The sequence below is a fragment of the Vigna radiata genome, chromosome 8 (genome assembly GCF_000741045.1).
Source record: "Vigna radiata var. radiata cultivar VC1973A chromosome 8, Vradiata_ver6, whole genome shotgun sequence".
NCBI classification, from domain to species: Eukaryota; Viridiplantae; Streptophyta; class Magnoliopsida; order Fabales; family Fabaceae; genus Vigna; species Vigna radiata.
In genome coordinates, this window is record NC_028358.1 from 20,746,393 (window position 1) to 20,758,291 (window position 11,899).

Sequence of the window (11,899 nt, forward strand, 5' to 3'; positions counted from 1 at the left end):
TTTGCTATTTTTGGATGGAAGCTTGGAGACCAAGGAGATGATACAAATTTGCCAAAACATGGAGAAGGGTAAAGTGGACATTTCTACACAAAGGGGGGGTGTGCTTAGCTTTCCATGGGGCGGCATTAGTAATTGAATTTCCCCACATGTAAAACTCATTTGTCACGTGCTTCATAAGGCTTTCTAGAAGCCAAGCATCTTTAACACATGTTGAATTAGTTGGATTTGAGAATTCCTTTGGTGAGGCCGAGAGGTTCATCTATAAAACCTCTTGGCATAGCTTGTATGAATACTTTTGGATGATAGTAAGAAATCTCTGCTCAAATGCATTGCCAATTCTCCTTTCCAAGAGTCACTCCATGCTTTGTTTCCTCCCCTACAACTTCCTTCCATGTGTGAGGGCCGTCTGAGTTGTAGCCACACCATACAAAGCCTCCTNCATTCCATTTAGCCATCCTAAATCACTCTCTTCCGCTGCCATATCCAAACACCTACGTTGCAACGTCTTCTTTGCTGCCAGATTCGGAATCAGCCATGGCACAGCTTCTACCGAGGCTACCGAGGCATAGCATGAACGTATCAAGTATGCAAAGTCATCACTACTAGAAGTGGTATGGTGTTAACTGAGAGGGAGAGAGGGGAAAAAGAAAAGAGAGTTGAGGAGATGGAAAAAATGAGTGGAGAGAAAAATAGTGTAACAGAGAATGAGGAGAGAAAATTGGAGGATGAGAGTGAAAAAAATGAAAATGCTAGAGGATAGAAAAAGAAAGAGGGAGAGGAGAAAAGAAAAGAAAAAGAAATTGAGAAGTCTTTTCCTTACCCTAAAGTCTTCTCAAGAAAGGAGAAAGAGAAGCAATTTGGGTGCTTCATGGATATCTTCAAGAAATTGGAGATTACTATGCCCTTGACCGAAGCACTACAACAAATCCCCTCTTATGCAAAACACATGAAACAATTTCTCAGTAACAAGAAGAAGTATTTAGAGGAAGGAACAATTGAAGTACAAGGGAATTGTAGTGCCATTATGCAGAAGACTTTACCTTCAAAATTCAAAAATCCTGGGAGTTTCACCATTCCATGCACCATTGGAAACCATGATATAGGGAAAGCTCTTATTGATTTAGGGGCTAGCATCAACCTGATGCCCCTATCTATACTTAAAAAGATTGATGGTTTAGAGGTCAAGTCTACAAGAATGATCATGCAAATGGTAGATAGATCCATCAGGCATCCCTATGTGTGGTTGAAGATGTGCTGGTTAATATTGATAAGCTCCAATTCCCGGTGGACTTTGTTGTGATGGAAATGGAGGAAGATGTTACAATACCACTCATCCTTGGAAGACCTTTCATGAAGACAACTAAGGTTGTCATTCATATGGAAGAGGGAATACTGAAATTAAAAGAACAAGATAGAGAGGTAGCCTTCAATGTCTTCACAATTGTGCAGCCAAGTCAAGAGGAACAAACTAGCCTTGAAGCAACCAATGAAGTTCTATCTATTATTAGTCTACTAAGGCAAGTTGCAAAGTTGGCCAAAAAGAGCCTAAATTGTTTCTCTCCAAAAGTGAGAGAGCATGATGGGGATAAAGAAGAGAAATTTGTTCACCAACACCTTGTTGTGGAAAGTAATGAACCTAAACCTGGCAAACCAGTAAAGCTCAAGAACGGGTTATGGGTTATCAAGGCGATAAAGGCAAATGGGGTGCTTGAAATCGAGGCTCCTTACTCTAGGAGAGTCAAGTTGGTAACTAGAAAGCTATTGAGAATGTGTTGGTGTCATGAAAGGAGAAAGCACACCAACATCAAAAATCAGACTTGAGCATAATAGTGTCAAACTAATGATGTTAAACAAGCGCTTACTGAGAGGCAACCCAACTTTCTAACCTTTTCTTATATGTGATTTTATTATTTGAGTGTGTTTTGATTGTTTGAATTTGGTTTAATATGTTTTAGTTTGATTTGGTGATTTTTGAGTGTTTGAGTTTGGATGGTAGTTTTTAGGGTGTGACTAATACATTGTTGTAGTTGTTGAATTTTATTGTGAATTGTTGTAGTTGTTGAATTTTATTGTGAATTGTTGTGTCTTAGAGTGATTTAGCTTGTTTTGATGTATTCTAGTGTGATTGAGTATGATTTAGTATGTTATGATATGTTTAAGTATGTTTTGTTTGTAAAAGTTTGGTGTTGACCTAAATATTGAAGTACCTTTTGTACTTAACTCCCGCATAGTATAAGAAATACTGAAATGAAAACTTAAATTACCGAGACAACTTAAAGATTATTTGAAATTTAGTATTAAAGATAGTTGACCTCAATCTCACCACCAAAATAGTGAAAATAAATATGAATTAGTTATTTCTGTCCATGTTTTTCTAAATAAAATCTTTCTTTTCCAATCATAATTTAAAATTAAAAACATAAAAAATATCTATGATGTATATCAATATATAAAAATTATACTACATGTTTCATATTTCTATTTCACTTAATATTATATTTTAAAATAAAAAACGAAATAAAGAAAAAAAAAATATATATATATATATATTATATTCCAAATTAGTTTAATTATATTTTAAAATTAAAAATTGTATTTAAAACATAAAAGTAAATTAATGTTATTAAGTTAAACGAACTATATTTATTTATTTATAAAGGTTAGGTATCAAATTGTATTAAAATTTAATTAAATAATAAATTCTAGTTTTACGTTTTGAGGAATAAAATCATATTAATTTCTATTATTTTTCTTTTATACAGATTAAAATGGCACTTTTGTTTTCTAATAAATTATAATTATCATATTGTTTGTATATTTGAAAGTTTAATTCTCATAGTTTTAATGAATACTTAATAAGATAAAATACCAATTTATTTTTAAATCTTGAAATTTTTATTGATAATATATTGTAATGATTTAAATTTTTACATATATTTTGAATTAGAAATGTGTACTTATCCTATTTCGATTTTAATATTTAATGCGAATTCAAATGTGCTGTTTGAAAAGTGTATGAGACTACCATTTTAAAATGAGCTATTAAACGACGCCGGTTTTCACGTTTGTTTGTGTAAACATGAAAACCTAATTAGTTCCTTCTTCTTTTCTGTTGTCGTTGCAACTCATTAATCCCTCAAGGCCACCGTCACCGTCGCGTCGTCGATCTCCTTACGCCCTGATTCCGGCAACCGCCGTCACCGTCGCTCCTCGCCGCCGGAGGTAGTCGGTCCCTTCTGGTGTTTCCCTCCTCTGTTCGCAGAATCGTCGAATCGTGCGGGTCCGTCACTCCTCTTCATGCGTAAGTCTTTAATTTCGACCTAGTACGAATTTAATATCAGTAGCAACAAGTGTTACAGATACTTGTTGAATTAATATACAAATTCAAAGTTTGTTCATTATGTTATAATTCTTAACCTAGAGGGGCAAACGGGAACCCAAGTATTCTGAGATATTTGTAAGAACTCAGAATCCCCTTTTTGCAAAACAAAAGGGCTTATCAAAATGGCTCTGTAATTGCTTTTTAAGGCATTCTCCACTTTTCTAGACTATGTATCAAAACGTATTTTTGATAATGGTGGTTTATTTTGACGAAGAATTGAACAATTATTTTTAATCAAGGCTAATTGGCCCCGGTGGTTTGCGGCATTTTGGTGAAGCAATGGCTGGAAAACAGGGTGGCGGCGAGGACTTGTCGGTTAACCTAGCTGGAATGTCGAAGAACCAGCTCTACGATATCGTGTCTCAGATGAAGGTGCATATATTTCTTCTTCATCTTCTTCTTCACTCATGGACAACACCATACTAAGTATTTTGTTTGTTTTCGTCCCTCAGAGTCTGATAGAACAGAACCAGCAACAGGCCAGGCAGATCCTAATCCAAAACCCTACGTTAACCAAAGCGCTTTTCCAGGTTCTTAGGGTTTCTGAATGTCTTGCTTTTATTTTTCTCTTTTTGTTGCTTCACTGAATGCTTCGGATTTCACACATATAACTTCTAAACATGAGTTCATTTCATTTACCAAGGCACTTGTGTATTTGATACTTGTTAGTTAGGTAAGGTCATGCAGTTATTTTCTGGTGATTATATTACATGAGCTATTTTCCCTAATTTTTTGGCATCATAAAATCGTAATTTTTCATGTACGTGTATCAGTGTATCTATTACTTGGACTTCATTTGAATTATATTGAGAACAATCAGATTTGTATTTGTTTGTGTTAGAACTGTTCTAGTTGTGGTCTCACTAATGCATTAATATCTGCAAGTTTACGAGAATCAACTTATTTGTTTCTGGGGCAGTTCGAAATTCTTTAATGAAAACAGTAGTCTGTGTCTTTTTTATTTGGTATTATTGTTCAGTAACCGTAGTATTCAATTGAGCGTCTTCAGCTACTCAAAGCTCTGACATTTTTGTCCATTTTGTTTGTTCAATCAGGCCCAAATTATGCTTGGAATGGTGCAAGCTCCTCAAATGGTATGCACTTTCTTTTGATGTGGTCACTACCATCCCTCGATAGAATTTTGGATGATAAATTTTGTTTGTTTCTAGGTTCCAAAAGTCCAGCCAATGGTTTTGCAGAACAATCAGCAGTCAGTACAAGCAATACAACAACCAAATACTCAGCCTGCTCCATTATTGGCTGGGCATGGTGGGGCACAGGATCAAGCAGGTGTATCTCAAACACAGATTCCTCTGAGGAAACACCATAACCAATCTTCAGTGCCGGTTTCATCTGCTGTTCCTGCAATGAGTCATCAATCTCAGCCCATTTCTGCACATTCTTTGCCAATGCCACAACAGCCGAAAGGACATCTTGCTCCCCAAGTGGCTCTTGCATCTCTTCCACAATCATCACAACTTCCAAACATACCTCCTCCTTCACTTCATTCATTGTCACAACCTCTTCATCCTACTCAAATGCCAACTGCTTCCAGTCAGTTACAGCAACCATTGCAGTCACCTGGATTTCCCCATATACCTATGCAACAACCACTGCCACCGCAGATTAGACCACCACCTGCAGTGCCAACCTTCCATCCCCAATATCCCCCACAAATGGGTGCAAACTTAGGTTTTCAACATGCTGGTGCATCTCACAACCTTTCACAGTCTATGTTTCATGTAAGATGAGCTTCACTTGACAATTCATAATTGAATGAGATGTTTCATGTAAGTTGAATATTGTTTATTGATTAAATTTTCAGCCAGGTTCAAAACCCACTGCTAGTGTTGGATCTGCATTCCCACAGGGTCAGACACAACTTCCAAGTCAAAAATCATCTCAGCCACCTTATCAGGTATGTTGAGGTTTCCTGATGATTAAGACTTAAAGATTGCGTTTTGGCACCTTGAATTGTGAGGGAGCAACTAGGCACTAGTGCACCTGCATTATTGGTTTGTGTAGGGCTTTCTATTACTATTATGAATGTATGATTCCTTGCTTCATTGAATAGTTAATCCCAACTTGTCTGCATTAAAGCTTAGTCTTTTGTTTTAAATATAGGCCTTCCGCCCCTAAGTTATTAGTCATTAAGCTATCTGCTAGTTTTAATGAATAGCATTGTTTCTCGCATGCTGTCTTATAGACTAGCTTTTATTCAGAAAAATTATATTTTTATTTTTATTGGCTCGATTTAGAAGTTGTGTTATAATAAGCATTCTTTAATTTAATGGGAAGTTTGTGATTTATAATAAGCATTCTTTAATTTAACAATCAAAGAAATAAAATAACAAATTATGTTAAACTAAATTTGCAAATTTTTGTTTATTTTTGAATTATAATTTAAAAATAATAAAACGTTCCCTGTCTTTATTTTCTCTTCAAAATTCAACCTCTAAACATACCCTTAAAAAGAATATATTTGACACAATCCAATTATGGTGGTAATGGTAGAACAGGAAAGTAGTTAGTTTGTTTTCTATCCTAGTTTTCTCAGACAATTGTTTTTAGAACAACTATATTTTATTTGGAGTTAGAAGATTTTCCACACTTGAAAAGCTTTTTTTTTTTTTCCAGATATCATTTCTTTTTCCTGCCATTTTTAGCCTTTTTCTGTGCATAACTGATAATATTTATCATTGCTTCATTCGAAGGTGCTTAATCAGCTTGGTTAATTGATTACCGCGCTGGCATTTCACCTAACCGTAAATTTATTTTGGTTATTTGATTATAAGAAAGTAAATCTATATTTATTTTGTTAGGTTGGGAATATGCCTTTAGGGCCTGATTTTGGCAATCAAGCTGGAAATGCTATGCAAGTAGACAGAGGGTCTTCTTTGATACCTGGTCCCTCAGATAACCTAGCACATCTTTCTGGTCCTCCTGGACCTCCATATGTAGTTTCTGGTCCGATGGGTGCTGCTAATCAAGCTCTTCGACCTCCTGCGGTAGTTGTTTTTAATTACAGTTTAGTTTGTGTAAATATTTCTGCTCAGTCTGTTGATATTCTTTCTTGGTACATGCAGTTGACACCAGAGATGGAGAAAGCTCTGCTTCAACAGGTCATGAGCCTCACACCAGAGCAGATAAATCTCCTGCCTCCAGAGCAAAGAAACCAAGTGCTGCAGCTACAGCAGATGCTGCGTCATTGATGCAATTCGCACCTTGAAAGTTAGGCAACCTTCGATCCTTCCAGTTTGGCAGAGATTGTTGTCATATATCCAAACTGACTGGCTGCTAAGTTTTGTAGAAATTAATACAAGTTCATGTAACAAATTAGAGACCATAGTATTCTTTTCTTCTGGAATTGGGCTCCAGTTAAATATCAGCCGTTTGTTGGTGGGTCTATTTGCAAAACTTCTCCCTTTGTTCCGCATTTATTGTTCATTTCACTTGCTCTGTTTTACCGGTTATCTAAATCTATTATGCATGTCTATCTGTATATATACTTTAAAATGATGGAAGGATTCATGCTTTTCCTGGTGATGCACCATGGTTGGCTAGTTTTATTATGGACGCAGAGAATTTGGTTACTGTCATTAACACCCTCAGCACAGGAACACGTCTTTTTGTTTTCACATTTCTTTGATGTGTCAGCGTTGTAAGTCTTGGGTTTGGTACTTCCTGGGCTAAATTTTAGCCTTCATCGTTGATGTATTATTTTGCTTATTAAAAACACATTTTCTCTTATTGCAACCAATGACTCGTCTATTTTATTCATTTACGTATAGAAAATTATGAAATAATTATGTGGATGTTACAAGCTAGGCATTGCGGAAGATGCAGAGTGACAGATATAACTGGACAAAGAGAAGCCTGGCTTTGGTTTGCTTCGCATTGTAAACACGATAGACTGTCAATAAATGCTTTTTCTGAGCAATAGAATCAGGTACAAAACTATGTTTCCAATTGAAGTTTTAAGTATTAAACAACATTTTATTCATTAATAGTGGTTTGAGCAATATTAAAGCAAATTGCATAGAAGTCTTGTTTCACGTATAATATTCCTTAGGTTGGTCTCCAAATTTAACTCCACTATATTTCAAATTATTTTGTTTTGGGAGGTGACAGCATATCATAATTGTTACAAGGTGAGTAACATTTTCCCTCATGAAGTTTCCTGTGTTCTGGTCTTCGTCCTTATCAGGAGTTTTATAATTAATATTAGTCCAAATAAAATTTCCCTTGTTGGCTATATATATGCTGGTGAAAGAGGGTGGAGATGAAAGAAGTTAAGAGCAAATAATTTCACAATTCTATGAGGGTGCACTTTATGAAGGTGCAGGTTAAAAATGTTAAAAATGTAATGTATGGAGATGTAGGAAGAAGTTAAAAATATATAGATGACCAAAGAAATTTCTAAGGTGAATGAGAAAAAACACCGAAATAAGATAAACATTTGGTGTATTGTTTTTAGTTTTTTTAGTTTTGTTTTGATTTTTTTATCAGAAAGATTTAGTGTGTTGTGAACCATGGTGACACTAGCCTTTTTTTACTAGTTAAGAATTTTAATTTTAAGTTTGGGGTTGCTTTTTACAGTTATCTTTACACCCCTATTTGAACATTATAACTATCCTTTGCATATTTGAAGTTAAATTAGCGTACAGCTAAGGCTTTTTTTTTAAGAACCAAATATCACTTCAATTAAATTTGTTGTTTTTTAAATTGAAAATACAATTTTAGTTAAATTTATTTTTAAAACTTCATCAGTTTAATTATAATAACATAACTTAAATAAATTGTATACAAGTTCAAGGTAAGACAATTTTCACATTTTGTACGACTTCATCATAATAACCTTCGTGAGCATCCACACATGAAATCAAACGAATGGAAATTTTGAAGAATGAAAACTTTGATTTGTGAAAAATGTAACATCCCATTTTTAATAGTAAAATACTATTAAAAGGAATATTACACATATGATGAATTAGATACTATAAGGAATAAATCTACGAAAAATGATATCTACATATGTAAATTCATCCGACTTTTCTACTGGATTCCTCTTCAATTATTTATTGCTGGAGCAATTGAAACGAAATGTCTTCTTAAGCTCACACCAAAACAGTTGATCATCGCAAAAGAGAAAACATACAAAGATAGACAACAGAAAAGCAAGAATAAGCTAGATAAACAAAAATGATTCATATTACACAATTATCTAACACAATTAGCTTACATTATAAACAACATAATGTACACAGATTCCCCATGCATCAAACACTCAATAAGACTCATCCAGATTTGTATAAATGTCGAACTATTGGTAGTCTTTGCACTTGTATAGTTCAGCTGACACTCCCCAACACTATACAAGGTTAGTCCTTATACACAGTCTATGGCTAAACTCTAAGCCTATAGACAAGGACCTCCCACTACTCTCACCACATGCATCATCTTTCTCTATTTGAGCATGAATTATCATTAGAGTGTCGGAATATACTTACCATTTCAAGGCTCCATACATTTATACAACACAACCACCTCATCATCCTTAAATACTTCCAAGATTCTCACCCTGAGTCATGGAATTAGTTCATATCATACTTTCACTTTAAAACTTAACTCAAAAGACATGAACAACCATATACCATAATACGTGATCATACAATATCATAGATACTTCTACATCATTCTAATAATCAAAACATAGCTCAAGGTTATAAGAAAACAAGGATAAAAAGAATAAAAACAGGTTCTGTACTAGTCGCTCAGCGCACCAAGTTTGTGTGCTCAGCTAAAGCCCATTCGCTCAACACACCAAGTTTGTGCGCTCAACTAAACCGAAAATTCTGCTACACAGTATTAGACCCTGACCCTCGCATAACACCCCAAATTGCTATGCGAGAGCCCCAAATAGTGGCTCGAACACCCCAAACACTCATAGAGCGAACCTATTCGCTATTCGAATAAATGGTAGTAGTTCCAGACCCCAACCTGGCGCTCAGCGTCTTAATTCGCTGTGTGGATCAGCAAACAGAGATCAAACCTCTCACTCATTCGCACAACATATCTATTTGTTGTGCGAATGCCCTGACAAAGAGCATCTCGCCAAGGTGACTCGTTGAGCGAATCCATTCGCTCAGCGAGTCTGCATAATCTACAACATCAAATTCTGCATAATTATGCAACTCAACTCAAGTTTACCACTTCTAACTAATTTCCCAACTTCTAATCATCCTAATTTGTATTATACCCCTAATTAGATATGACTAAGTGATTATAATCCTTCCTACCATCAATCTAAAGCTTCTATGGATCAATTTCTACTCTAAAACATCAAATTTACCAACTTAGGGACCCAAATTACAATCTACCACTCTAAACATGATTTTGACCATTTTGATGACTCGAACAAGTCATAACTGACTTACCTAAACTACCCCAACAGACTAATTGAGCCCTTGACCTCTAATTATCATTTTCACTATCTCACTTCCTCTAAATTAGCCATAAACTCAAACCACTTGTGTTTATTCATAACTATTCACTACTAACATAGATTTAACACTTCTCATGCATTTAAAACAGTCCAAACGTCATCCAATTTATTACATTTACGCAGTTCAAACATGCATACTTAAAACAACCACATTGCATACATTCGTTCTAACATAGTCATTCAAGTTTTCAGCCCAATCCTTCTAATACTAACATAACCTTCACACAAGCCAGCAAATCATTCAATAATTATAAAGAAAACCCAGCTTCCCTTACCTCAGTTAAACACTGCATGACTCACAGAAACCTCGATTGAAGCTTATGCAGTAAGGAAACTCTATGAAAACCTACAACTCACCAAATGGTGATAGGAAATAGCTCTTAGAGCTTGAATTGAGCTAGGAATTAAAGAGAGAAACTACTAAACACATGCAAACTGAACTGTTGCATGATCATAGTCCAAAAACGTACGGAGGAAAAAGGGAAAATGACTTACCGACTCAAATCAAGAAATTGATCAGTTTAGATTGTTGTCCTTGACGCCAGGATCGTCTAGGCACCTCCTGATCGTTAAACCAAAAGCCCAAATGAGAGAAAATCTAGAGAGAAGGCAGATAAACTCTAGGTGAATAGTGTTCTAGAGAGATAAAGGTGTTTTAGATAATGAACCGAGCTTTAGGAAAATCTATTTATATTATAAGAATATGTTAAAGTAACTTGCTCGTCTCATTATTTTAATATACATATCTACTCTAATACTCTATTTTCTAGGTTCTTACATTCTCCCTAACAAAAAAAAAAAAAGTTGTCCTCGAAAATTCACATATCTGATAGAAGGAACACCCTACTCCCATAAAATTCTCTAGTACCACCACCTATTTTGACAAAGATACTACACCCCAACGACCTTATTAACATTAAAAACCATGCCTTTGTGTTAAAATACTCTAGTGTTCAATAATGAAGATTGGTTTATCCATTATTCTCAAAACAAATCTGAACCCTTAAACTTCAAGTATTGAGAATCTTTCTTTCGCACAACCAACCCTATTGTGTATGTCACACCGATAACCACTCATCAATCCTTCGCTACTTCCTAAAATTCTCTTCTAAAACTTCTGCTAGCCTTCATTTCAAATCAACCCTTGGTTGATACCCTTTTACCTCCTCTTGTTTCTTCTAAGAACCACCATACCACTGACTTGATCACTACCACTTCTGATTTAACTACCAATTGTTATGCTCTTGATCACCTACCACCACACTCATTATGAGAACTTCACATTGCCTTACGGATCTCCACTCTTGATCAGTCTAGATATTTGTACTTGATGCCAGGATCATCTAAGCACCTACTGATCGTTAAACCAACAATCCAAATGAGAGAAAATCTAGAGAAAAGGCATAGAAAGTTTAGGTGAATAGTGTTCTACAGAGATAAAGGTGTTTTAAATAATGAACCGAATTTTAAAAAATTCTATTTATATTATAAGATTATTTTAAAGTAACTTGCTTGTCTCATTATTTTAATACATTTATCTTAAGTTCTTACAAAGAAGCTATGCAATTATTGAAGGTTTAAAATTCTTTACTTTGTTACAGCTTGTTTCAATTTTCTTAGATAAACCGAAATCGTATTATTTTCTTTTATTTTTAAAAAATAAATTTAATCCAAATCGTATTTACATTTTGTCTAACATTTGTCTTTCTAATTTTAGCTCAGCATAATGTAGTGGTAGATCAGTGTAATCCTTGATTTGAACAAGGATTGTAATTGTAGATTAATGACAAAACACTATTTTGATGTTACTTATTTATTTGATATAAAAATGCTAATATATTGTATGAATGACTAACTGTTGATCAATTTATGAGATGATCAACGTTTTTTATATGAGTATTAAAAACTTAAGAAAAATTTATAATAAAAACCGAATAAAACATTAGGAGACTAATATATATATATATATATATATATATATATATATATATATATATATATATATATATATA

General features: G+C 34.5%; 1 protein-coding gene across 2 annotated transcripts; it reads left to right on the forward strand.

Annotated features, from left to right (window-relative positions):
* Positions 1 to 3,046: 3,046 nt before the first annotated feature.
* LOC106769646 (cleavage stimulating factor 64) lies at positions 3,047 to 6,981 on the forward strand. Of its 2 annotated transcripts, none has more exons than XM_014655352.2 (8): positions 3,047 to 3,301; positions 3,660 to 3,754; positions 3,835 to 3,912; positions 4,438 to 4,476; positions 4,552 to 5,124; positions 5,208 to 5,300; positions 6,205 to 6,390; positions 6,469 to 6,981. In XM_014655352.2, the coding sequence occupies exons 1-8, from the start codon at positions 3,298 to 3,300 to the stop codon at positions 6,592 to 6,594; spliced, it is 1,194 nt and encodes a 397-aa protein (XP_014510838.1). In that variant the 5' UTR covers positions 3,047 to 3,297; the 3' UTR covers positions 6,595 to 6,981. The 2 variants fall into 2 exon arrangements, with proteins under 2 accessions (XP_014510838.1, XP_014510839.1); XM_014655353.2 differs by having other exon boundaries at positions 3,048 to 3,301; positions 3,622 to 3,754.
* The last annotated feature ends 4,918 nt before the right edge of the window (positions 6,982 to 11,899 follow it).

Bases quoted from the DNA above. Each gene is read 5' to 3' on its own strand.
- LOC106769646 (XM_014655352.2), top strand. The intron at 3,913-4,437 runs GTTCTTAGGGTT...TTGTTCAATCAG, and splicing joins TAACCAAAGCGCTTTTCCAG to GCCCAAATTATGCTTGGAAT. The intron at 5,125-5,207 runs GTAAGATGAGCT...TTAAATTTTCAG, and splicing joins TTTCACAGTCTATGTTTCAT to CCAGGTTCAAAACCCACTGC.